This window comes from Capra hircus, chromosome 10 (assembly GCF_001704415.2).
Source record: "Capra hircus breed San Clemente chromosome 10, ASM170441v1, whole genome shotgun sequence".
Lineage (NCBI taxonomy): Eukaryota > Metazoa > Chordata > Mammalia > Artiodactyla > Bovidae > Capra > Capra hircus.
Genome location: NC_030817.1, coordinates 57,186,171 through 57,213,672, shown reverse-complemented (window position 1 = coordinate 57,213,672; position 27,502 = coordinate 57,186,171). Strand labels below are relative to the sequence as shown.

Here is a 27,502-nt window from a genome sequence, read left to right as displayed (position 1 = left end):
GCATACTCACACACAGCTAGACTTAAAATCTTGAGACACTTTGAAGCTATAATTCCATTCGAATTTTCCTCAGGGAACAAAGGAGCATAATAGATTGAGGCTACTTTTATGGACATCTAGTTAAGTCAAGCATGCCAAATACTTAGAAACAATTTGACTAGTTCAGTCTTCCCACTCCTTTCCTAAGGCATGAAAAGGATGCTGAAGAATCCATAGTGTATGTAGTATACCACGCTGAACAATTAGATTTTAGTGCTCAGGACTCTTGAGAGTCTTAACTCAGGGCCATTTTGCCCCCTAAGGGACAGTTGGTCATGTATGGAGATAATTTTGCTTACTAAAACTGGGGACAGGGGACTTCCCTGGTGGTCCAGTGCCTAAGACTCTGTGCTCCCAGTACAGGGGACCCAGATTCGATCCCTGGTCAGGGAACTAGATCTCGCATGCTGCAATTAAGAGTTCACATACCACTACAAAGGATTCCACATGCTGCAACGAAGAAAGATACTGCCAAAACTAAGACTCTGGACACACCAAATTAAAAAAAAACCTGGACAGGAGGTGGGGGAGGGTACTGGCATCTAATGGATAGAGGCCAGGAATGCTGCTAAACCAACAGTGCACAGGACATCCCCACAACAAAGGATGATCCAGCCCAAAATGTTCACAGTGCCACTGGAGATAAACCCTGCTCTAGGGGCACCAGGCGGGTATGAGGGCATGAAAAGGAAAAATGGATTTAGGAATCTCAGAGGAGAACTAAGATTTAGAGCATTAGACAGAATTTTTAATTAAAGAAGTTCATTTTGGTGGGGCAACCCATATACTTAGTACCATTTTCTTATTGTGAGTAATATATACAATTTGCAAGTTAAAGAAAAATTTAAAAAACAAAAAAAAATACAAAACAACAGTTCTGCGCTGTCACTTATTTCCTTCTACTTTTCTTTCCTATGAGATACACCATTGTTTTATTCCAGTGTTTGATTCTTAATGACTAATGTGTTTCTTCAGCTATGTTTCTATGCTGTTTCATGTTTCATTTTATAATTCTTGTTTTAAACTGAAGTACAGTTGATTTATAGTACTGTGTTAGTTCTAGGGGTATAGCAATGTGATTCAGTTGTATATGTGTGTATATATATATATATTTTTTTTTTTTTTCAGATTCTTTTCCATGATAAGGTTATTACAAGGTACTGAATAGAGTTCCTTGTGTTATACAGTAAATCCTTGTTGTTTATCTACTTTATATATAGTGTATATCCATTAATCTCATACTCCTAATTTATCCCTCTCCCTCATTATTCTTCAAATGTATGCTCCAATGAATTTCTGTATACTTTCTGTTTATGATGAGAATTAAGTATTTGTTGTATTGATATATTTTACTAACTCTTAAATTATTAGCAACTGGACTATCTCTAATTTTTCTCAGTCATGAATAGCCTATGCATAGCCTGTTAAAAGACTGTCCACTTGAATCAACACTTTTGCTACATGCTGGCAGTTCTGAGGTCTGTGGTTAAGTGGTTTTGAACTAAAACTCCACAGCTCCTGGCACAAAATAAGCATTCAATCGAAGCCAAGTAGTAACCTATGAAGGACATGCCAAGACCTGCCAAACAGATCACTGTGTTGATCCAGCAAGACAAAACTGGGTTGCAGTTTGACCTCTACAACCAGTTACTTTTGACTGCAGGCACAGCTGCTTTTATTTCAGAGGCTGAAAGACACTTGTCACTTTTGAGCACTTATAAACTAGGATACAGTCAGACTAGGCTATATGCATGTGCTCAAATATTTGTTGAAGGAACTAGTTTCATTTCACAGGGGTAGATATGAATTGTGAAATTCAGTTTGTACAATACTAACCTCTTCTTTTTCTAAGAACTCTCTGACATCAGGGTCCTGTAACATGGTAGGATGATTCACAATCCTCTGAAGGTACCTACAGGGTAAGCAGTTATCTGGTTAATTGGCTTGGCCTTACAAAGTTTGGGGCATTATAACATGCTGACAGGGGTACAGTGTCTTTCATTACTTTAAAATATCCTCAAGGCACTTATATGACTCTGCTTATAAGCACATGTAAGTTCATATTCTTCACATTTCCAGAAAGGAAAGAACAATAACTGCTTGGAAAGAGACTGCAGAGCCACTCCTGACTGATTGTTGAAGAAGGAGAATATGATTGCCTGCTCACTCAGGAGAGAAGAAAAAAGGATGCTCTGCTCCTAATGTGGGAAGGAAAGAGACTTAGGAAAGGCTACAGACAACACGGAGGTGGGAATCTTTAACCCATTCAAGTTTCACCACTACTAACTCTAGCCAATGTCTCATGGTGATTAAGTCTCAGTTTTAGCGCCTCATTTGTTCTCGTGGCACTCAAGAAAATAGTTTTATTGTACTTACCTCTCTAGAGCAGCCCTCCGTTTTTCAAGAAATTCTGCAGAAGAAGAATCTTCTTTCCCAACTTTTACTTTTGTCATTCCTGGAACACAATTTAAAAAGAAAAAAACAAGAAGACTATAAATCATCATGAAAAGCTTTAGGCTGCAGGAAAGCCCCAGGAGGAAGGCAATGAGGGAGCTCTACAAAATACAACCAAAGGCCACTTCTATGTCATGCACAAGCATGAACAAAGTTCTTATACAAGAGTCAGTTTTCATACTAGTCTTAAAGTGTTGAAGGTTCTCAACCCTGGGACTTCCAGAGCACATGTTTTCTAAAAGGGGGCTAATGGGACTCTGAGTAAAGATTAGCAGATATCAACTGATGGTAATGGGAAGATTCCTTGCCTGACCTCCTTCCCCTCATTCAATGAGTACATTTCAATTTGGAGGGAACCGCAACCACTGAAGACTCCAGGATACCAATACACACACACACACACACACACACACACACACACACACACACACACGTACACACACACACACACACACACACACACACGTACACTGTGGAAACTAAAACCAGAACCACTGAAGATTCTCACACACACACGTACACTGTGGAAACTAAAACAAGAACCACTGAAGACTCTCACACACACACACTGTGGAAACTAAAACCGCAACCACTGAAGACTCCAGGATACCAACACACACACACATACACACACACTCTCTCTCTCTCTCTCTCTCTCTCTCTGTGGAAACTAAAACCTAGGCCTCCTACTGCACCCAATGAAAGAGACCATGTCAAAACATGCTGTATCTCTAACCCTCGTGTGATTTATAGGAAAACGTTGGAAATGGTTCCTTTCTAACTGTTGGATTCTACACTGTCATTAGAAGTAATCTCATACACTAAGTAGAAACTATATTGTAGAAAGAATGCAAAGGAAAAAATCTAAGTGGAATTAATAGGCTTACCTATTAGGCTCTTCTCAGGTGGAGGAGGGACAATAAAGCCATTCTGGGAGTGCTTCTCTGAAAGCTTCTCATAAAGACCCAAAAAGTCACTAAATCTTCTTTTCACTGCAAAGTGTTTACTTCTGAACATTGGTAAGCTTGTCTTGGGGACAGAAAAAACACAAGATTTCATTTCCAATAGGGGATGAGTATCTTGAAAAGTCATCCGGCTGACATCAAGGGAATCTTTCCCCAGATCTCTGGTCTTCTAGCCACTTCATAAATAACTTTCTCCAAGGCTGAGATTCTCAGCCCCTTTTATTTTTTGGTGTTATAATCCTCTCTGGCTGTCTAGAAATCTATGGAGCCCTTCTCAGAATAATGATTTTAAATGCACAATTAACATACATGGGATTACGAAGGCAACTAATTAAATTCAAATCAAGTTTTATTTGCAGGTTAAGAACCTTTGCTTTAAGGAAAGAGATGCTGCAATCTAGTTTAAAGCTAGAAATCTATGGTAATCTCCAATCCTTTCATCCTGCTCTGACTTATTAAGGGTATTGCTGCCAGAATTAAAGCAGCCAAACAGGAGAAAATGCACAGTAAACACTGCCCCTAAGGGGAGGATCAGACGAAACGTCTACACTGTAGACACTTGAACCTCCAAGCTATCACAGGGTCTAGAACACAGGGGCAGGCCAACAAGTAGTAGAAAGGTAATATAAAGGAAACGTCCAGTAAAAAGAGACAAGGCCTACATTTTATTGAGAGATCATTTAATACTCACCAGACAGGCAAAATTTAAGGAGGTCGGGCCTTGCCAACTGTTGGCAAGGAAGTATGTCAATGGGAACTTTTACATATTGCTGATGGAAGTATAAATTGGTACAAGGACTTAAAAACATAGTTTGTATTTCTTTTCTTCAAAATTTACACTACCTGTGACCCAGGGGAATTGCTTCTGATAATATACCCCAAAGAAACTCTTCTATGTATACGCCAGGAGACACGTGCAAAAATGCTCACAGCTCATAATTACAAAAACTGGAAACATGCCAAATATTCACAACAGGAAAATGGATAAATGCATTATGCTATAATCACACAATGGACTAATTAACTACAGCTACGCACATCATGGATGGATCTGAGGAACAATGGTAGTAAAGAAAGCACTATTTTTAGCATGATACCATTTTTATGAAACTCAAAAAAAAAAAAAGCAAAACAGTGTACTGTTTAGAGATACATATGTGAAGACTTTTTATAAAGGAAATGAGAGACAATTCAGGAGAGTGGTGGCCTCTAAGGTGTGAGGCAGAGGAAAGGAGAGGGAGAAACACGCAGTGGATTCAATGGTACTCATCTTAAGACTGGTGGTAGGTTCGGGGCTTCATTTTTTATGCTTCATAACCTGCATACAACAACGTGTAAGTTTTGTATGCATTAATATTATATAAAAAAGGAAGACCAGACCCAAGGGGCAAAAGGTTAGGGAGAATGTTAAAAGAAGCTCCACATAGGAAACCTCAGAAGAACTGATGATTTTTAAACAGGTGATACAGTTTGGGGTGATCCGCCAAACTAGCTCTAAGCCACATAGCTCTTAAGAGGGATGGCACTATATCAGATACACCACATGTCTTGATAAAACTTACAAAGTTTCACATTGAAGTGTTAGCTCTCTGGAAGAAAAGTGGAAAGGCTCAGATGAGATTACCAAGGGGATGCAGACTTGTTCCATCTTGAGTAAACTTGAAGGAAGATGTTGACAAAGAAACTAAAGAAATACCCAGAAATAATCTGAATGATGACCTTCTTGGTATGTGCGCCCAAACCTATTAAGGTGGTCATCAGCAGGGTCACTTGGACTCACCTGTGTCGTAACTTTGTAGGCCACATAGGCATTCATACCATCCCCTGTGGGAGAACAGAAAGCAGGAGAGGATTATTCTGTGAACTAAAGCAGGACTAGGAATCATAAGGCAGCCATAGGAACCGTGTGTAAGAACTCTTGTTTCAACTCCAAGCTTCAGATCCTATACTATAATCTAGTTCCTACTTTGCCTCGAGGCCTCTATGGCACATCGTGGTCCCATGGATGCTGGCTGGGTCCCTGTTTGAGTTAGACAAGAGAGTCAGTTCCCTGTTTCAAAGCCAGGCTCTATTTATACCTTCCACAAAGCAGCACTGGACACTGACAATCCACTGGTTGTTACCATGCCAATATTTGGGCTAGTTACACACATCTGTCTAAATCCAAACAATTCTCTTGCTGTATAAAGCAGGAGGAGGAGAAGGAAGCAAATGATGTAAAAGGATACAAGTAGTTCTACCCTAAACTAGCTCTAGGCTCCCTTTGCTCTTTCAGAAATACTGTCCCAGCCCCTCCACCCACACTGACCCCTCTCATCTAGCATGTTCTCCTAGAGCAAAGGGCCTGGCAGGAAGACACTTGGGCTGCCTGATGTCACACAAATCTCTCTTTCCTGAAGGAATCATTTATCTAAAAAAGCCTTTGACTGTTACATAATTTGGGATTCAAGCAATTGTTTTTCTCTGTGGTACTGTCCTAACCTTTACCACTTAGGAACATAAAGGCACCATCGACTCCGTGAGTAGTGAAAAGACACACATGGGACCTGAGACAGACGTAGGTCCAGTGCCGGCCTCTGGAGCGCTGGGTTGGTTTCACTCCCTTCCTCTCCGCCCTGACCCTTCCCACACCAACCAGGAAAATGCAGGTTAACAATGACTAACTGCCAAAGCCTCTGAAATGGTCCTGGGATGAGGGCAAGCTCTACCCCTGCAGGGTCACATATTACAATTTGGTCTGACCAAGATGGCTGGGAATAACTGCTTTTATAAATTACACAGAGAAGTTGGAGACTGTATAAGAAGTTGGAGACTGTACAGGAAGAGAGGGGCTTATGTTCTCTACCCAGTCAAGCCCTGCCAAAAGAGCAACAAATAAAACAAAATGTAAGTTTTAGAAATTACTTTATATTGATTACTACTGTTAGTTCTCTTCTAAACCACTTAAACTGTATTGCCTAATACTACTAAGGATGTTTATCACTGATAAAAGGAAAAAAAAAATCTAAATTTCCTTTATAGAAAACGTATTCAGACTTTTATTCACAGTTTGATGGTTACGGTCAAATGTCCAAAAGGTCATTCCCATAATTTAGTGCCTGCAATTAAGGAAGACTAAGTGCAAATGCATGTAAGACACAATAGCAAAGTGAGTTCTTCAGACACTCTGCCTGCTTACCAGCTGTTTTTATTGAGGCAGTATTTGAGCAGACAGACATACTTGCCAGTCCAGACCTTGTAAGATATGGAAATGTTCTAGAAATGCAGCAGTCTTAAATTTACGTTAATTTCCTAAGTAATTTCAGGAAGCTGAAAATAATACATGCAAATTGCCAAGTCTCTAAAAAGCAATATCCTGGCAGAAGTGAGATTCTAATTAATTTAAATGTTTGTGGGAATGAGAAGTGCATGTTGAATAAACAGCCCACACAAACAGAAGGTGTTGTTTTATGACGACTGATGTGAATCTTGAAATATGAATATGAAAATGCTTTAAGCAGCTGGTTTCTTGACATTGATGTGACTAAGAATCTAGATGATGATGCAAGGGGATGAAGGTTTATCACCAAAAGTGATTTCTGTTTAAATAAATCTGATCCATGGGACATTTAAATTATTGTTACGGGCTGAACTGTGTCCCCCTAAATAAATTACATTGACGTCCTAACCCCTGGTACATCAGAGTGTGACCTTATTTGAAAATAGGATCTTTATAGAAGTAACTAAGGGAGAAAGAGGTCAGTATAGTGGGGCCTTAATTCGGTATGATTGGTGCCACCTGAGAAAGGGAAATTTTGACACGGAGACAGACACACAGAAAGCAAAGATGATGTGAAGACACCCTGGGAGGATGCCATGTGGCAGTGAAGGCAGAGTTGGAGTGATGTAGCTACCAGCCGAGGAACGCCTGAGGCTCCAAAAGCTAGGAGAGGGTTGAGCAGTTCTTTCCTGGTGCCTCAGAGGGAGCATGGCCTCATGGACATCATGACTGCAGGTTTTCTAGCCCCCAGAACGCTGAAGGAATACACTTCTGTTGTTTTAAGCCATACTGTTTGTGATACTTCATTACAGAAGTCCTAGGCAACTAACATGTTCCCTACCTCTACCATGACTTATAAAACGTTAAATCAGTGTTTACTTATGATTTATTTTGTTCTACCAAGGATGTAAAGTAGCTAATAACTAGCCTAAAATCAATGTACTTATAGTAGAATATTCATAAATATTAGAGAGGTAAGAGAGAATTCTAAACATGTAATTCAAAGTTTTGGTCCAGGTTCTACCAAAGGCCATATGTTGTGCCCTGACAGGAAAGCTACATTTCACTTATTGGTTCTCAGTTTACTCTGTTGTCGGATGAGGGAACTGTACAGGATGCTCAGAAACACCCTACCAGTGCACCAGTCTAGGAAAAGTAAAACTCCACAGTTAACAACAAACCATTTTGGCATAAAGTCTACTCAGATTTTTATAAACTCTTGTTCCTAGTTCAGAACAGACAAAGGCTTGGAAACCACACTTTTCCTCTTAACCACACAAATATCACCCCTACTTAATAGGAGGAAAAAGCTCTGTGCAGCCTCTTCTCACAGAGACTACACCCAGAACAAGGAAAGTTGAGGCCTGTTGCTCTCTGCTCACTAAAAGGTCTCACAAACTTGCGACACAGGAAGGCTGTCCTAAAAATCCATGTTCTGGCCAAAGTTATGAAAATCTAATTTCTATTTGATCAAAATTCAACCTGTGTTTTTTAATCTTTACCTATGAGAGAGAGTGGAAGACTTCCTCACTTTAATAGAATATCAAGAGTACATAATAAATGATATGTAACAAGAAATCCAAATGTCCTAAGGGAAAAATAAATCCAGCATCTCCAAATTTTAAAATGTGCTTTAAGGGTGGTTACATGGAGTTTATCTCAAGAGGGAATAAAATGGTCTCCACAACTCCGGGAGAAGGCAACGTGGGGTTTTTAAAAAGGGATTCGAATAGTATTTAATTTTCTGATTTTTCTTCTTAAAGCCAAGAAAAGCCTAAATAAATAGCTTAAATGCTGCTTCTGGCCTTGGAAGCATAGCAAAGAGCATCGTTTCACAGGAAAGATGATGATGAAGTCCTTCACACAGCTGGTTCAGCTCTGGAGGTAACCATTTAGAAATCAGCTAACTGTGCTTCTCACAGCCACATCTGAACATCATAGCGGTCCCAAGTACACTCACCTATCTTCTCAGGATCAGTTATACCGACTGTCAAATCAAATTGGTCTTCCTGTTCTTCTTCCTCTAGCTTTTAAAGAGAAAACAAACAATGAGAGTAAGATACCCCCCAAAAAGGCTATTCATTTTACTCTGTATCACTATCACATCATCAAGATAATAATACCAGGATATATCCTTCTACACATCAGTCTTCAGCTCTGTCCATTCCCAACAATCTCAATGAAGCAACTCCCACGATTCTAAGTTGGTGCTTGATCCAAGGTCTTCATTACATCTATTCTCTTAAAATGCTATTTTGATCATACTGAATAATTACTAGGTTTTGGAAGACTTGCCTCTTTCAGGCTAAAGAGGGAATGGGGAGAGACTATACTCTTGAATATAGGAGCTTTGGACACTAAATATCACTAGTGATCATTGAAAGCCTCTGTGCTATCCTCTGGGTAACAGACACTTTGCCCAGGAAAGAATCCTTTACTGGATTCTGGCTGTTCATTAACCATAAAGGTCTTCTTCAAGAGTTATAAATATTAACTCAAGCAACTGAACTTCAGACTGGCAGCACAGTCCTAAACATCCAAAAGAAGACCAATAGCACAAATTCTCACCTCCTCATAGCTTGGCTGGGGCTTAGAAGAATTTGTGGCCTCCTGTGGAGGAAGAGAAATGAGTGTTTTGGCTGGCACCTTCTTCTGATTATTTTGTGTGCTGTCCAGGGATAGCTCCACTGTGGCATCTAAAAATAATTGATATTTTATAATGAAGAAAGAGTCAGAAAAACTGTAAGCTAGAATAAATGGACCTAAGACAAACACAGTAACACTGGGGAAAAGCACTATTTGCCACATCTAACTGTTGTTTTACCATAGTTTATGAATTGCTCACAATTACAATTTTAGATCATCTTGTGAAGATTAAGTTATGTTTAATATACACCGTTCAAGGGGACTAAAAAGACTTGGTAGTATCTAAAAATCTTTTTTGATCAAAATTGTTAAAAAACAAAACAAAACAAAACAAAACCACATGCTTAAGAAGTGCCTTTGTCTATCTGGGAAAACAGAACAACTCATTCCCTTTGTGTTCTAGACAGAATTTTTAAAAGAGCACTATGTACCATTTTTAGGCATTAAAATTACTTATACCAATGATAAGAAGGCACTCTCACCTTGAAGCAATGGAGCTAGAAGTTCAAAACCTAAACAGCTCAGATTTTTTTTCTTTTTAATAAAGAAAACTATAAATATCCATTTGGGTTTGGCCTGGTCAGTACGTATCCAATTCTAGCCTTAGGGAATTCAAAGAGAGAAAATTCTTTTTCTTTTCTAGACTTTCATTTGGAGCTAAAAATGAAACCAGAGAGAGGGGTCTATAAGGCATAACCAAGTCCTAGATCAATGTCATAATCATTAAAAGTTAATCCTGTCTATAAACAAGGTTGCCAAACTGTTGGAATCATATTAGGATTCTTAGCAGGAAAAAGGCAAACATACATACAAAAATTCATGCAAAATGAACATGTTAAGATGACAGGATATTTGAAGCAAGAAACCAGCTAAAGTATGTTTAAGATAGTCATATCATGCAGGCACCACACAAATAAGTTATGCAATCCAATAAATGTGACTGAAAATGGAACAGAAAACTTAAACATTTAAAACCTTAAGCTTATTAGAGTATGCTACTGAAAGACTTTTGAAGAGCTGTGCATTAAAGAAATGTTTTTATTTCCTTATTTTTGACTGCACTGGGTCTCTGTTGCTCCACGTGGGCTTCTCTGTTGCAGAGAATGAGGGGCTGCTCTCTAGTTGCGGTGCCTGGGCTTCTCACCGCAGCGGCTTTTCTCGCTGCAGAGCAAGGGCTCCAGGTGCACAGGCTCTAGAGCACAGGCTCAGCCGCTGCAGTGCATGGACTTGGCTGCCCTGAGGCATGTGGGATCTTCCCATCGAACAGGTGCCCCCTGCACTGCAAGGTAGATTCTCAACCACGGGACCACCAGGGAAGCCTGAGGTGCCAATTTTTAATTGAAAATCATGTGACAACACATATCAACAATGGTTTTCTCTCTCTCTCTTTTTTTGGCTGTGCAACTTCTGAGATCCTAGTTCTCTGTCCAAGAATAGCACCTGGGTCCTTGCAGTGAAAGCATAGAGTCCTAACCACTGGAGCGCCCTTTTCTCTGGACTCTAGGTAAGAGTAATAGCAAAGCCATAGGATTCTACCATAGAGATTCTGATCACCACTAATCAAGTAGAAAATAACAGAGTATTTTATTTAAACTTCCACATCTGAGAAACTACTTGAATCCTCAACTAAATGTATCACTGCAAGTATTTCTTTCCATAGATACCTTATGTTTCTTTCTTAGTAATGAAGGCAGGCACTGGCCGCTTATGAAAACAGCTGGGAATGAAGTAAATCAGAACCCTCATTAGAAATAAATATGTCTCTAATAAAGATCTTCTACATGGTTGTGTATATAAAACCCAACCATGGGAGTAATTCAGTCAACACCAAGATTTCAGGTCTCCTTAAAAGGCAAATCATATAAATGTTAAGTTCCCAAAGATAAAAAAACCTTCTGTGCAATGTGCTATAACTAGATTATTATTTCCATTTCTTCTCCAGAAATTTTATCTAAAACATAAACATTAGCAGAATAACAGGCACTTAAGTTTCAGAGAGGAAAGCAACGGAAAATTTTTGAAATCTTTATATTTTTTATTCTAAACTCTTCTCATGTCTTAATTTTCCAATGACTTCAAATGTGAGAGTCTTCCCAAGACCTTACCCTCCGCCCTCTTATCTCTTTCTTTCCTTTGTCATTCTCTCCTTTGAGGGTCTCATTTACATGGCAGCTTTAATCACCACCTCTAGGAGACTGATTTCCATATGTCCAGTTCTTCCTTTCCCCAGGGACACTACTATAGTTTAAATCACCTCCTGAGCATTTCCCTTTGCATTTAAAACTTGAAAAATCTAAAACCCAAACTCACTCTCCCCACTCTCCAACTCAAAGATACTTTCTTCTGCAAAATGTAGTTCTCAAAATGGTACCATCTTCTTCCCAATCCTTGGGCTTGAAATTTTTGACTTTGTCTTTAATCTTCATTTTTGTACAATTGTTACATCTAATCACCAATACCAGATTTTGTTGATTTCACTTCTTGAAAAGTTTTCATCTTTCCTTTCCTATTTCTATTACCTTTACCATTTCATCCTTGAACTAATTTGTAAGATGCCTTCTGACATCTCCGGGCTTCCCTTGTGGCTCAGCTGGTAAAGAATCCACCTGCAATGCAGGAGACCTGGGTTCAATCCCTGGGTTGGGAAGATCCCCTGGAAAATGGAAAGGCTAACCCACTCCAGTATTCTGGCCTGGAGAATTCCATGGACTATATATATAGTCCATGGGGTCACAAAAAGTTGGACATGGAGCCACTTTCACTTTCTGACATCTCCAGTCTTTGTCCATCACAATCCGTTTTATATAATAATTCTACCAGGTCAGTCTTTCATCACTCACCCATTTCACTTTCCTTACTCAAAACTCAATTAAACCAATGGCTCTAAACTAACACTAGGATGAAAATTCAAATTCAAATTATTATTGTTGTCTAAAATCCTCTTAAACATTTCCAGACTTATCTTCCACGGTATCTCTAAGAAGCCCCTGCTTTTGGCCCGCTGAGTTTACTGTCCCTTAAACACACCATATTATCGATTCTCCCTGCCCAAACATTGGCACGCTTTCTTTTTTTCTAACATAAACCCTGCTTCTTTCAAAAAGTCTTACAAGATCATTGTAGACCAGCGCTTATTACTGAGGGCACTACCGACATTCTGGGCTGGTTAATTCTTTTGCTGAACAGCTGTCTGTGTACTACAGGGTGTTTAGAAGCATCCACAGCCTCTACCCAGCAGAAACCAGCAGCACTCCCAGGTGTGACAAACGAAGACGTCTCCAACCATTGCCAAATGTCTTTGAATGTCTTTGAGTGGGATAGGTTGGTGGGGGATGACCATACCTTGTTGAGAACAGGGAGTACCTCTCAACAAAAAGTTATTGGGCCCAAAATGCTAAGAGAACCAAGACTGAGAAACTCAGTCCTAGTGTTTTTCAAACTGCAGCTTGTTGTTCACTGGGGAACCGTGATAGCTATTTAGTGGGTTGCAAACAGTATTTTTAAAAAAGAGAAACAATAGAAAATTTCAGATTGTATGGAAAATAGTAAGGGCAAGTCATGCGTGAAAACTTTTGATTTCATTTTATATGTATATAAATATTTTGAATTATGACAGAAAGTGTATTTCTTACTATGCATCTTTGTCATAAAAGTCTGAAACCACTGCATTCGTCTCCTCTCAGACCCCTCTAAGTCCACATCACTTAATTAAGTAACTGTATATTTGTTTTACTCACTAAACCTGTAAGTATCTTGATGACAGGTGCTGCCTTTGGAATCCTCCACAATAATATCTTACAAAGAGTCTTTCTCATATATACACAACTTTTTACTTTAATTCAGCAAGTTAGAAGATTCCCAGCTTAAGTTTTGAGTCTATACTTGCCTGCAAAGAGATCCTGTGGCTCTTGATCTTGTTCCTCATGAATCCCATTTTCTTTGGAGCCACTGTTGATGGGAAGAAGGGAAGCAATTCTCTTTGGAGACTGGGGCTTACTCTGAAAACAAAGAAATACTCTGAATAAAATAGTACCATTAAAAACAAGCCTAGAGGACTTCCCTGGTGGTCTACTGGTTGAGACTTCGTGCTTCTACTGCAGGGGATGTGGGTTTGATCCCTGACCAGTGAACTAAAATCCTACAAGCTGTTCACCATAGGCAAAAAAAACCCCCAAACAAACAAACCTAGAAAGTGACTTCTGATGTATCCCTCAGTTGCTCCGCCAGGTTTTTAGGGGAAGACAGGATCACTAGTCAGCTAGTTCAATAAGCAGCAGATGGTTACTAGTGATGTAACTGGCCTGAGTGATCACAGCTAAAATAAACTCATACATTTTAGTGTTAATTTCTAACACTATAACCCTGCTTAACTGCCCTACCCCAAGGCACATGATGCCAATGTGGGTATGTGTATACACAGATAATTTTCAAAAGAACCTCAGTTGATGACTTTTACTCTTTCAAATGCTGATGGGGCACAATCTAGTGTCCAGGATATCACACTAAGGTCCAGAATTCAAGCTCTGATCCTGACTTACTTTGTGGCCTTAGCTGAACCATTCACTGACGCCCAATTGTGTGGACATTACCAACCCTCCTCACAGGCATATGAAGGTGTAACATTTTAGGTCTAATGTTATTTGTAAATATAACTCATCTTTTCATCCTTAACTTATAGAGAAACAATTTTCAACCACTCATGTTAGGCTAGCAGAAGAAAAACCAGCCACACTTAGCCAATGGGCACCTGGTGAAAATACAGTCAGTCCATGGCTTTTATCAAAAGCTCAGTGATCAGCTACAAACAAGGGTGGGGTGAGGCCCCAGACCGGTACCAGAGTGAACAAAGCTGGATTGTGTAGAAAATGAACAAAAAGCTGGGAATCTGGCTTCAAAAGCCATGGTGTCATACTAGAAAGTTTTGAAGTCAGACCCCAAGGCCAAATCAGTTAAAAGACCTGACTTGAGGGATCTTTTATGAAATACTTCCTTAACAAATCTGAGGGCGTTTGTTCCTTGGAAACAGGCCCTTTCTGACCAGATGAAGTGAAATGACAAATTTATTGGGTGCTGTGAATTTGCCATGCCAACAGCTCTATCCCAGTATTAGTGCCACCCTCAGGGAAAGAAACTGCAACCAATACATAGATCGATACTAGCAAACAACATTTCTACTCAAATTGTTCACGGTAATAAAATTTAATGAGCTTTTAGTTGTATATGCTTAAATGTTACCAATTCTGTTAGAGACACTGATTCTCTCTTCTAGCTGCTTCCACAATCTTAAAGACAACCAAAAAAAATCACTGTAGAGACACAGACATCTACCAAAACCAAACCCCACACTTCCCTTCTGCCTCTTATGTTGCCAACTGCTTTCTTACATACACACTTCTCTCCTATACATGCTCTGGTAGAGTAAAGGGAATCTCATGAAAACCCATCTGACTTCTTTTAATTCAGTTCCACTAATACCAGTTGCCTCAAGATGGAGATCTAGGAGAGGCAAAACCTCAGGATACATTAAGAATATATGTATGTCAATGTAGTTTACTAATAGCTCACCAGAGAGACTAAAGCAAGAGGAAAAGCACTGGTTAGACTTTACCCCTTTTAAACAACACCTAGAAGAACCCATTCTTGTGACATGGAGATGAATAAAATCAGCTTTCCATTTCTGATTTACCAGCTAAACTTGGAAGTTTAAAGATTAGGAACATTTCTGGAGTAATGGTAGAACAGCTGTCTGGGAGAAAATATTTGCAAATGATTAGACCAACAAGGGCATAATTTCTAAAATATATAAATAGCTCATACAACTCAATAACAACAACAAAAACAAGCAACCCGGAACTTTCCTGGTGGTCCAGTGGTTAATAGTCCGCCTTCCAGTGCAGGGGATGTGGGTTCGATTCCTGGCTGGGGACCCAAGATCCCACATGCAGCAGGGCAACAAGTCAGCATGCCACAACTAGAGAGAAGCCCGATCACTGCAGCTAAGACTTGATGCAGCCAAAAATTTAAAAAAAAAAAAAAAAAAAAAATTTTAAAGAAACTCAATCAAAGAGTGGGCAGAAGCTCTAAAAGGACATACAGATTGCCAACAAGCACGTGAAAAGGTGCTCTACGTCACTAATTTTTAGAAAAATGTGAATCGAAACTATGAGATATTGCCTCACACTGCTCACAGGGCCATCACGAAAGAGTCTACAAAGAACAAATCTGGAGCGGTGTAGAGAAAATGGAACCCTCCTACAACGTTGGCGGGAATGTAAATTGATGCAGCAACTATGGAGAACAGTACAGAGATTCCTAGAAGACCTAAAAATAGAGTTGCAATACGATCCAGCAATCCCACTCCTGGGCATAAACCCAAAGAAAACTCTAATTTGAAAATACATCCTCCCCTCAATGTTCATAGCAGCACTATATACAATAGCCAAGACATGGAAGCAACCTAGATGTCCATCAACAAGTAAATGGGTAAACAAGATGAGACAAATATATACAAAGAATACTTGACCATATTGGATGGACTTACAGATCTTCATACTAAGTGAAGTAAGATAGACAAAGACAAACATAGTATCACTTATATGTGGAATCTAAAAATATGATACAAATGAACTTATTTACAAAACAGAACAGATTCACAGACTCATTTTGTGGGGCAGAAGCACACTGATTACAGAGTGGCAAAATCAATACTAAAAATAAGGCTTGCTTTATAACCCATAAAATCTCTTAATAGTCAATAAGTCACAAAACTCTGAAGGGGGTTAAATTTCTAGGCAAGAGATAAGACTGTTTTCTGTGATGAATATAGTTTGCTTATGATGTAGTTAACAAAGCCAAAGAATGGATCTGCCTACTTACCCTGCCCACTCCCCTCTTTTTCTTAATAAAGGAAGCATTCTTTCTTTTAGTGACAGAATCCTAGTCTAGAATATTCAATGGTTGCTGACTCTGGCTGTTAACTCCGGCCGGTGGTTCTACTGATAAGTCTGTTTAAAAAAGTTCAAGTGCTTCTGTTTATAATTACAAGACAGCCTAATCCTAATTCTCAGAGAGGCCCTAGAAAGATCTGCCAGCAAGAGAGCACTTCTGTTAAGAGAAAACAGGTATTCCTTGCCAATTACCAGCTTCAAACCATGAGGCTCAGGCTACTAATACAATTTCTTAGTTCAGGGAAGGACAGATGTGGGTTCCTGTCCCTCAGAGCTGACACAGTCATTCATTCCTGCCAAGTACTGCTGTGATTCCAGGTCTCCTCTGTACAGGTTCATTTCAGTTCAGTCGCTCAGTCGTGTCCGACTCTTTGCAACCCCATGAATCACAGCATGCCAGGCCTCCCTGTCCATCACCATCTCCCGGAGTTCACTCAGACTCACGTCCATCGAGTCAGTGACGCCATCCAGCCATCTCATCCTGTGTCGTCCCCTTCTCCTCCTGCCCCCAATCCCTCCCAGCATCAGAGTCTTTTCCAATGAGTCAACTCTTCGCATGAGGTGGCCAAAGTACTGGAGTTTCAGCTTTAGCATCATTCCTTCCAAAGAACACCCAGGACTGATCTCCTTTAGGATGGACTGGTTGGATCTCCTTGCAGTCCAAGGGACTGTCAAGAGTCTTCTCCAACACCACAGTTCAAAAGCATCAATTCTTTGGCGCTCAGCCTTCTTCACAGTCCAACTCTCACATCCATACATGACCAGTGGAAAAACCATAGCCTTGACTAGACGGATCTTTGTTGGCAAAGTAATGTCTCTATTCTTCAATATGTTAACTAGTTGTAATTCTTCCTCATGTGCTCTTTGCTCCAGGAAGAACTGCTGCTTTACATTCCAGGGACTGCAGAAGGGTCATATAGTTGAAATTCTCAATAGCATTTAGTGGATGAATCCATATAATAAAACTCTGGTAACAGCACTTCTGGAGAACAAGGGTATATATTCACTTTCCAATGGAAAAATTAGGATAATTTAGTTAAGGCAAGATGGAGCTACAGAATGGTGTGACAAGGACAACTAGGAATAAGTCAACCTCAGAAACTACGGCAGCCATTAAGTCTTTAAAAATTACCCTGGAATCATGGATACTGTTCCTTTTGCCACATTTACTTCTGGGGAGAAATGAGCTAAGTGGAGGTAGTATATTAGTTTTCTATCATGGCTGTGACAAGTTACTGCACACTGAACAGATTAAACAATGCAAATTTATCCTAGTTCTGTGGAAGTCAATACAGGTCTCACTGGGCTAAAATCAAGGTAGCAGGGCTGCATTCCTTTCTGGAGGTTCGAGGGGACAGTCTGTCTCCTTGCTCTTTCCAGCTTCTAGAAGCTGCCTATATTCCTGGGTTGATGGCTGCTTCCTCCATTTCCAAAGGCAAAAATGCTACAGCTCTCTGTGCCTTTTGCCTGAAGGCAGTCGCTCTCTGTCTCTGCCATTTTTAAAGAATCCTTATTGTTGCACTGGGTTTACTCAGATAATCTGGGATAATTTCCCTTAAAGTCAGCCAGGCCTTCCCCGGTGTTCATGTCAGCCAGGGTTTCCCCAGTGGAGCATCAGTAAAGAATTCACCTGCAGTGCAGGAGAGATCCCTGGGCTGGGAAGATCCCCTGGAGGGCATGGCAATCCACTCCACTATTCTTGCCTGGAGAATCCCACGGACACAGGAACCTGGCAAGCTATAGTCCACAGAGTCCCAAAGAGTCAGACATGTCTGAAGTAACCAAGCACAAGATCAGCTTATTAGCAACCTTAATTACTTGGTAATATAAAACATTCACAGGTTCTGAGACTAGGAGTAGACATGTTGGGGAGGAGGCAGTTATGATTCCTACCACAAGTAGCGACTCCTTTCCACACCACATTTCAAAAATGGCACAGATACACTAAAAGTGCCTGTGCTTAGGAGAATGGACATTTAGTGTCCACTGGATTTGATGCATCTTATTCTACAAACTGGGTGAATATCCAACTAACCCAAATGATTTCACAGTATTACCCCATCTCATAATTTAAGGAATTAAAGTAGGGAATCTTATCTGGGGTCCCTGAGTCACAGAGTTCAGGAGGGGGTCTATGAATTAAAACGAGAATAAAATTACAATTTATTTTTCATTAACCTCTAACTGAAATTCAGCATTTTCTTCAATTATAAAGATAGGCAACAAATTATGACTAGCAGCAGTACCTGAGCATAACTAACAGAAATTAGATATTTTTATATGATCTTATAGTTATAGACCTCAAAATTTCATTTAAAAATCAGTTATTAGACCTATCCTTAGATATTAATTAAAGCACTTTTAAAAAAGCATATGTCACTAATATAAAATTGTTTTAATGTTTTGATAATTAGATTTCAGTATAATTGGTTTCCTGTGTAATATTATGTATTTTATACGTTTAAAAACATTATTTTGAGATGGGTCCATAGGCTTCCTTGACTGCTGATGAGTCCATGACATACAAAAGATAAAGAACCTCTGAGTTAGTTCCTCTAAGACTAATGAAAATGTAAAAGGGGAGCGAGAAGGGTAACTAAGTCTGAGGCTGGGTACTGAGCTAGTTAAGGAAAACCATGAGCAAGTGCAGTGGAGACCTCAAAGTGAAAGGTTACCCATGAGATAACAAAATATAGCTACAGATATTCTACTGAATCTTCTGGTGTAACTTCCATACCAAATTTTTGGGATCTCAAACTAATATAACTTAGAAGGGCCCAAAATTGCAGAAGGATCAGAGTACTAATGGTACATTAGCTTCTAAACTGAAAAAGCAAAACGAATCCAGTTCAAATCTGCTCTGAAAGCAAAATGAAGCCCCAGCTGTCCATTTGACTAAGCAAAAATATAAGCCAGAAAAAGTTGAGCAACAGGCTTTTCCCGGAAATGAGATACTTACGGCTACTTGCTCTAGTAACTATAAACAAATCATGATTTACTTATGCCAGCAATTACTAAAGAGGGCTGAGAAGCTTTGATGGCCAAAGGAGAGAAATTAGAGTGCTCTTTTTCCTCTCTCCCCTGCCAACCAACCAAACAGCAAGAGGCCAAGACAAGACACTAGAACTACCTTGATATCTGAATAAGCAAAGGGGCAGCAACTCCCTACAGAAACTAGAAGTCAGATTGCAACCTTGTTGCTTCTTGCATAAGCCCTAAACTCTAATTTTAAATAAATTTTAAGTTGGTTTCTTACTCAGTTCTGTGGCTCAGTCCTGTCCAACTCTTTGCAACCCCATGAACTGCAGCACGCCTGGGTTCCCTGTCCATCACCAACTCCCAGAGCTTGCTCAGACTCCTGTTCATCAAGTCAGTGACATCATCCAACCATTTCATCCTCTGCCATCCTGGGTTCTTATCAGTCATTTTCAAAAGTCTTCTCTCATGCTCTTTCCTCCAAAAGTACTTTATAACTACTTTTGTTAGCTTCTCCTCCATAATCTTGAAAGCTAACTGCTAGTACTAGTCTATGATTGAAACCAATGAGTCTATGTACTTCAGAAACTTACTAGAAGTTTACAATTTGAGCTGAGCATTAAAATGAATCTTTAGCCATAACACCAGTTACTGATTTTCCAAGAGGGGCATCTGTATCAGACCTGTGTGGAAAATGTGTAATTTCGACTTCTGATCAGATCTGACCACCTGATGTGATGTCAGTTCCAAAAATAAAGTGTTTGAGACAACATGTTTATAGAAAATACCACACACTAGATGGACACTTACCCATGGCTGCTTACTAATATTAGTCATAAATGACTATACCATTAGCTAAAGCAACAAAGCAACAAATCTGTTTTAAAACATACTGTTGTATAGATTAATTTTCAGAAGTCTGATTAGGAACAGAGAAGAGATAGCATCAAGAAACTTACTCAAGACATGTTACACCTTTGGGAATAGCCATCATATATTTTGCAAACAAAGAATTAAAATATTGCCAGCCAAACTATTGATTTCCTTAGGGCTTTTAATGAATCTACCAAAGTACATCCAGATCTAAAAAAGTTATCCTATAAGTACTCTAAAGGAAATAATCTGGTTTTAAAAAAGAGCCAAGATTGTAAAATGGTGCAACTGCGATGGAAAACAGTATGGAGGTTCCTCAAAAGCTTAAAAATAGAACTACTTTATGATCCAACAAACCCACTTCTGAGTACACATATCTGAAAGAACAAAAAGCAGGGTCTCAAAGAGATATCTGCACACCCACAGCAGCACTACTCACAAGAGCCAAAAGGTAGAAGTAACCCACATGTCTACCAGGGGATGTTTGGATAAACAAAAATGTGTTAAACACATTTGATGGAATATTATTCAGCCTTAAAAAAAGGAAGGAAATTACGATACATGTTACAACATGGATGAATCCTGAGGATACTGTGCCAAGTGAAATAAGGCAGTAATAAAAAGACAAATACTGTATGATTCTACTTATATGAGGTTATCTAAATCAGTCTAATTCATAGAAACAGAAAGGAGAATGGGGTTACCAGGGGCTGAGGGGAGAGGGGTGAAGGGTGTTAATTACTTAACAGGTACAGAATTTCAGAACTACAGGAGATCTGTTTCACACAGATGTGAGTATACTTAACACTGCTAAAGTATACAATTTTAAATGGTCACAATGATAAATTTTTGTTGTGTTTTATACCATGATTCCCCCAGGGATACATGTATATTGATCATACAGGTAGGACTGGATTCTGAAAACACCATGTCCTATTTTGTCTAAATGTTAATATATAACTTTGGTTTATACAATTCTCTGCAGCCCATAAAACATTGTCAATCAGAAGCTAGCTGTTATCCTTGACTTCTGACTACCAATAAAAGCCAAGTGATACTGTTCTTTAGTCTTAAACACCAGTGGGAATATGTAAATAAGTCTTGATTAGCCAAAAGCAATCTTTTTTAAGATATGACTTTTCGAATCTCTTGCTATTCTGTCTCTATCTTATTTCTTTTCTTTTTTTTTTTTTTGGCCATTTCTCTAATTATGAGGGTTTCAATTTAAGAGTAAGAGTGGTGAGGAAAATCTAACTGGTATAATAAATCATCAAACAAAGAAGTCACCAAATTTGCCAACATTTGAACGGAGGATATCATTAATCTGTTTTCCTCCATTTTCTCAGTATGAGCAAGGCTGTTCATAGTTCTCTTATTTGGAGGGCAAGTCTAATGGTGATCTTGACATATTGCTAAAAAGAGATGGGCATATCAGAACTTCTGGAAGGGCAGATAAAGAACTTATTTCAATTTTATCATTCAGGTTTCAGTTCAGCCGCTCAGTCATGTCCGATTCTTTGCAACCCCATGAATCGCAGCACCCCAGGCCTCCCTGTCCATCACCGACTCCCGGAGTTCACTCAAACTCATGTCCATCGAGTTGGTGGTGCCATCCAGCCATCTCATCCTCTGTCATCCCTTTCTCTTCCTGCCCCAAATCGCTCCCAGCATCAGAGTCTTTTCCAAGGAGTCAACTCTTCGCATCAGGTGGCCAAAGTATTGGAGTTTCAGCTTTAGCATCAGTTCTTTCATAGAACACCCAGGACTGATCTTTTTTAGAATGGACTGGTTGGATCTCCTTGCAGTCCAAGGGACTCTCAACACCATAGTTCAAAAGCATCAATTCTTCGGCGCTCAGCTTTCTTCACAGTCCAACTCTCACATCCATACATGACCACTGGAAAAACCATAGCCTTGACTAGATGGACCTTTGTTGGCAAAACAACGTCTCTGCTTTTGAATATGCTATCTAGGTTGGTCATAACTTTCCTTCCAAGAAGTAAGCGTCTTTTAATTTCATGGCTGCAATCACCATCTGCAGTGATTTTGGAGCCCAAAAAAATAAAGTCTGACACTGTTTCCACTGTTTCCCCATGTATTTCCCATGAAGTGATGGGACCAGATGCCGTATGCAAATAAGACCAGTGAGGTCAAATGAGATGTAAAAATATGTATGCCATTTAGTGTTTCTATATAATAATTTTAAGAGTTAGGAGACCCAAAGGGTGGCTCCAATTTAGTCTCTCCTTTTACTAAAGAAAAAATTAACCCTTTTCTAGAACTAAGAAAGTTTTAACCAAATCAATACATATCTAGATTCAGGTCCAAAGACTCAGGTAACATATTTAGAATTTTAGACCATTTTATTCCTAAGACCACAAAGTAAGAGGCATAAAGAAGGTAAGGCCTTAGGTATTCTTAAGAATCAGACCTTCCCCAAGCTGGTTTTCAGGTTTAAGACAATGATTTCAGATTTGTTTTAATAATTCTTTTAACTCCAGTCTATGGGCTTCCCAGATGGCTCAGTGGGTAAAGAATCCTTCTGCAATGCAGGAGACACAGGAGACTCGAGTTCCATCCCTTAGTTGGGACTATCCCCTGGAGGAAGAAACAGATACCCACTCCAGTATTCGCCAAAAAATCCCAAGGACAGAGAGGCCTGGCGGGCTACAGTCTGAAGGGTCCCAAAGATGACTGAGCGACTAAGTTTGCACACCTCCCATTCAAATAAATGGTTTGTATATCCTAAAATGCATATCATGGGCAGCTCCTTCAGTTATAAATCAAACCATATTTTTATTACTGAATTAACAAAGCCTCTTGGGCTCTAAAAGAGAGCAGATGGGATGATTAACAGCAGCAGCTGTTACATCAATGTCCAGGAAATCACATGCATACCATAAATGAGTTTTAAAATTTACATGCCTCAGCTTCTCAATTCTTCAGTGCTCCTTTCTTCGCCTCCAACATGCAATAAAACACAGTATGAAGATAAACTTAAATCAGTAAGATGCCACTGAAGTCATTATATGCCTACTTTGACGGCTTTTAATCAAATCAATCTTATTACTAGTTTGATACTAATCATTTTTAGGCTTAACTTTTCTAATCCATTATTAGATTTTGTGAGTTTTTTAATTCAAGTAATTCCAGTTTACAAAATGCTCAACTGTTCTATGTGTTTTACAGGTATTCTAATTTAATCCTCATAATAATGGTGGAGGTAAATACTCTGACTATTCACATTTTACACATGAGAAAACTGTACAGAGTAAATAAGTATCCTGTGCAAGTTTAAGCCAGCAAGTAACAGAGTCTAGACTTAAATCAGCCTTCAGGCCCACTTTATTAGTTTATTTTTCAACGATTTTAAGATACAGAAGCACTGCAATCCATCTCCTCACACTGGTTCACAAGTAAAGCCTCTATTATAATATAATCTGTATTAATGACTATTTAACACCCTAACTGGTGAGGAATCTTGGGGTCTTGGATTCCTGAAGATTAACTTCAGGACAGGCTGCTAAAATAAATTATTTATAGGTAGCATTTTAGGTCCCTCAGCAACTCAATTTTCCTGGATCAAAATCTAAATAAAAAATAATTTGACTTTCTGTGGTAGAACAAGTTCACTCTGACCCCCTCCTCCTTCCCTTAGATGAAAATTATGCAAAGTATTTTCACTGTGTTAGGAGACAGAAATATCAGTAACTCTGGGAAGTAACCTGGTGAGATCAATCAAATAACAATCTCTTGAACTTAGAGAACTTCAGAAAAATAACACTACATCCTTCCAGGGTCTTTTTTGAAAAATAATATCATTTGCCTATGTGACCAATCACTTTCAAGGCCAGAGTATCAATTTTTAGATGTTCAGTTTATCTACCAGCCCAGCAGTTATCAACAGTGGCTGATATGAGAAAATTCTTCATGGTTTATGACAGAATTACTAAAGGAATAGACTAAAGATTTGTTTTAAATGGGATAGAAAACAACTAAATTAGCAGCAAAGGTTATTTCTTGGAATAACAGAGACTTCATTAGATAGTTTGAGTTGTTATATTAGCATCAGCAAATACTTTTTAGATGGGATTATGAACTTAATTCCTAAATCAGTGCATGTAAGTAAGTGAAGTCGCTCAGTCGTGTCCGACTCTTTGTGACCCCGTGGACTGTAGCCTACCAGGCTCCTCCGTCCATGGGATTCTCCAGGCAAGAATACTGGAGTGGGGTGCCATTTCCTTCTCCAGGGGGTCTTTCCGACCCAGGGATCAAACCCAGGTCTCCCACATTGGAGGCAGACGTTTTAACCTCTGAGCCACGAGGGAAGCCTCTTAATTATCCCAGAAGGTCCTGCGATGAAACAAACTTTTTCTAACATGAGACAAGCCTCAAATTTCTCAGATGCATGCCTATAAAGAATTTAAAGCTGTTTACTCATTCTCATACTGTGTAGCTACTGTGAATATAAGAAATATCCAAGATTAAAAAAACACGTAAATTCACTCCTAGCACTGAAGAAGTTTTCAACCTGGATGGAACTAACTGTACCAAACAATATGAGTCAGTATTCTTCATAAAACAGACCCAAACATCTCCACTGGTTCCAGAACTGATTACTGTACTGATTTCCGCATTCCACATATAAAGATTAGTTTTTCCAAATACCTAACACCCAGATACTACTATGAAAAACACCATTTCTTCCTTGCATTTACAGATTTGCTCCCAGTGAGGTACTTAAACACACATCCCTTTACAAGAGACAGAGCTTTCTCTCTCTATGTAGTGATTTACGTGGCAGGACCTTATTTTCAACCAACATCTGGCAGAATTTTCCTGGAGATCAAAGGAGTCAACCTAATTCTCATAGATAAATATCCAGAAAGGACCTTTAGTAATAACTGGTAACTACTGAGTCAAGGACTGAGCACAAACACACACAATGAGCTAAAGGGGACTTCCCTGATGCCTCAGGGGTAAAGAATCCACCTGACAATGCAGGAGAAGAGGGTTTGATCCCTGGGTCAGGAAGATCCCCTGGAGAAAGAAATAGTAACTCACTCCAATATTCTTGCCTGGGAAATCCCATGGACAGAGGAGCCTGGCTGGATACAGTTCATAGGGTCTCAAAGAGTCAGACACGACTTGGCGACTAAAGAACAACAAACTGAGCTAAGGCAAGGATTTGTGGACAGGTCACTATCCTGGGCAACTCCAGATAACACCATTCATCCATCCTTGGTACAGTAAGGCAAGGGAAAGAAAAGTCAGCACCCCATTCCCTTATTTTGAGCTATTAAATCAGCTGAGCAGGAAACCACCAGCAAAACAGCCCCGTGGGTCCGTGGGGTCACCACACGGCAGGGCCAAATGCCTGCCTTGGCAGCTCTTAGCTGTCCGGGATCTCTGCTGAGAAGCCACCACACCCCTCACTTCTCACTGTCCGCCCAGGAGTGGGGAAGCCAAGGTCCTCCGTCTCCGTGTTCATCTAGAACCCAAGCCACGACTACTGTCACCAACGCAAGGTCTTGCCAGGCCCGCTCTGCCCAGCCTCCCCGAGCCTCGCTTAGCCTCTCTTTCCTTTCGGGGCGCTCCCCCACCTGCCCCGAAGGGTGAGAACTCACGACAGCCGCGGCGCCGGTGAAAATATCCTCCCCCTCGGTGTCGCTGTCCCCGGCTTCGGGTTCTGAGCCCCCGACCGCCCCCTTGGACTCCGGCTCCAGGCCGGGGAAGGGCGGAGGGAGTCTCTCCGAAGCGCTACAGCCACCACCACCCGACGCCATCTTCCTCCACCCGCGGCGGAAGCCGCAACAACAACTTTATAGAGAGATAGGACCGCGAGCACAGCGTTCCAGCGGAGCTAACGGGGATGGCAGCCACTAGCCCCGAGGGACGCGCCGGGAGGAGGGGGGCGCGGGGGCGAGGCCTTCAGACTGGGGGCGGGGCGGGGCTGGCCGGCGGCTCCTGCCCAGCCAATCCGAGCCCTAGATGATTCTAACCAGGTGGCAGAAGAGCAGGAAAAAAGGACTAGGTAGGCTGGAATCAAGATTGCCCGGAGAAATATCAATAACCTCAGATATGCAGATGACACCACCCTTTTGGCAGAAAACGCAGAGGAACTAGAGCTTCCTGATGAAAGTGAAAGAGGAGAGTGAAAAAGCTGGCTTAAAACTCCGCATTCAAAAAACTAAGATCATAGCATCCAGGTCCCATCACTTCATGGCAAAGAGATGGGAAAACAATGGAAACAGTCAAAGACTATTTTCTTGGGCTCCAAAAATCACTGTAGATGGTGACCGCAGCCGTGAAACTAAAAGACGCTTCCTCCTTGGAAGAAAAGCTATGACCAACCTAGACAGCATGACCAACCTAGATAGCATATTCAAAAGCAGAGACGTTGTTTTGCCAACAAAGGTCCATCTAGTCAAGGCTATGGTTTTTCCAGTGGTCATGTATGGATGTGAGAGTTGGACTGTGAAGAAAGCTGAGCGCTGAAGAATTGATGCTTTTGAACTGTGGTGTTGAAGACTCTTGAGAGTCCCTTGGACTGCAAGGAGATCCAACCAGTCCATTCTAAAAGAGATCAGTCCTCAGTGTTCAATGGAAGAACTGATGCTAAAGCTGAAACTCCAATACTTTGGCCACGTGGTGCGAAGAGTTGACTCCTTGGAAAAGACTCTGATGCTGGGGGGGATTTGGGGCAGGAGGAGAAGGGGACAACAGAGGATGAGATGGCTGGATGGCATCACCAACTCGATGGACATGAGTTTGAGTGAACTCCAGGAGTTGGTGATGGACAGGGAGGCCTCGGGTGCTACGATTCATGGGATTGCAAAAAGTCCGACACAACTGAGCGACTGAACTGAACTGAAGGTTTCTCCAGTAGTCATGTATGGATGTGAGAGTTGGACCATAAAGAAAGCTGAGCGCTGAAGAACTGATGCTTTTGAATCGTGGTGCTGGAGAAGATTCTTGAGTCCCCTGGACTGCAAGGAGATCAAACCAGTCAATCCTAAAAGAAATCAGTCAGAACTATTCATTGGAAGGACTGATGCTGAAGCTGAAGCTCCAATATTTTGGCCACCTGATGTGAAGAACTGACTCATTAAAAAAGACCCTGATGCTGGGAAAGACTGAAGGCAGGAGAAAGGGAGGTCAGAGGATGAGATGGTTAGATGGCATCACCGACTGGATGGATATGAATTTAAGCAAGCTCTGGGAGTTGGTGATGGACTGGGAAGCCTGGTGTGCTGCAGTCCATGGGGCCACAAAGAGTCAGACAGGACTGAGGAGCTAAACTGAACTGACGGAACCAGAGGTTCTACAGTCTCTTTGCACTC

At 40.4% G+C, this 27,502-nt stretch overlaps 1 protein-coding gene across 1 annotated transcript in view; it reads right to left on the bottom strand.

The window, feature by feature from the left end:
• Nucleotides 1-26,053, bottom strand: part of SNX1 (sorting nexin 1) — a 38,574-nt gene extending 12,521 nt beyond the window's left edge. Inside the window, exons 1-8 of the mRNA XM_005685846.3 lie at nt 25,787-26,053; nt 13,250-13,361; nt 9,286-9,413; nt 8,678-8,744; nt 5,239-5,282; nt 3,381-3,522; nt 2,416-2,494; nt 1,876-1,951 (exon numbers count right to left, since the gene is read on the bottom strand). Coding sequence (XP_005685903.2) covers nt 1,876-1,951; nt 2,416-2,494; nt 3,381-3,522; nt 5,239-5,282; nt 8,678-8,744; nt 9,286-9,413; nt 13,250-13,361; nt 25,787-25,945 — 807 coding nt within the window. The 5' untranslated portion in view covers nt 25,946-26,053. The remainder of the gene's footprint in view (nt 1-1,875; nt 1,952-2,415; nt 2,495-3,380; nt 3,523-5,238; nt 5,283-8,677; nt 8,745-9,285; nt 9,414-13,249; nt 13,362-25,786) is intronic.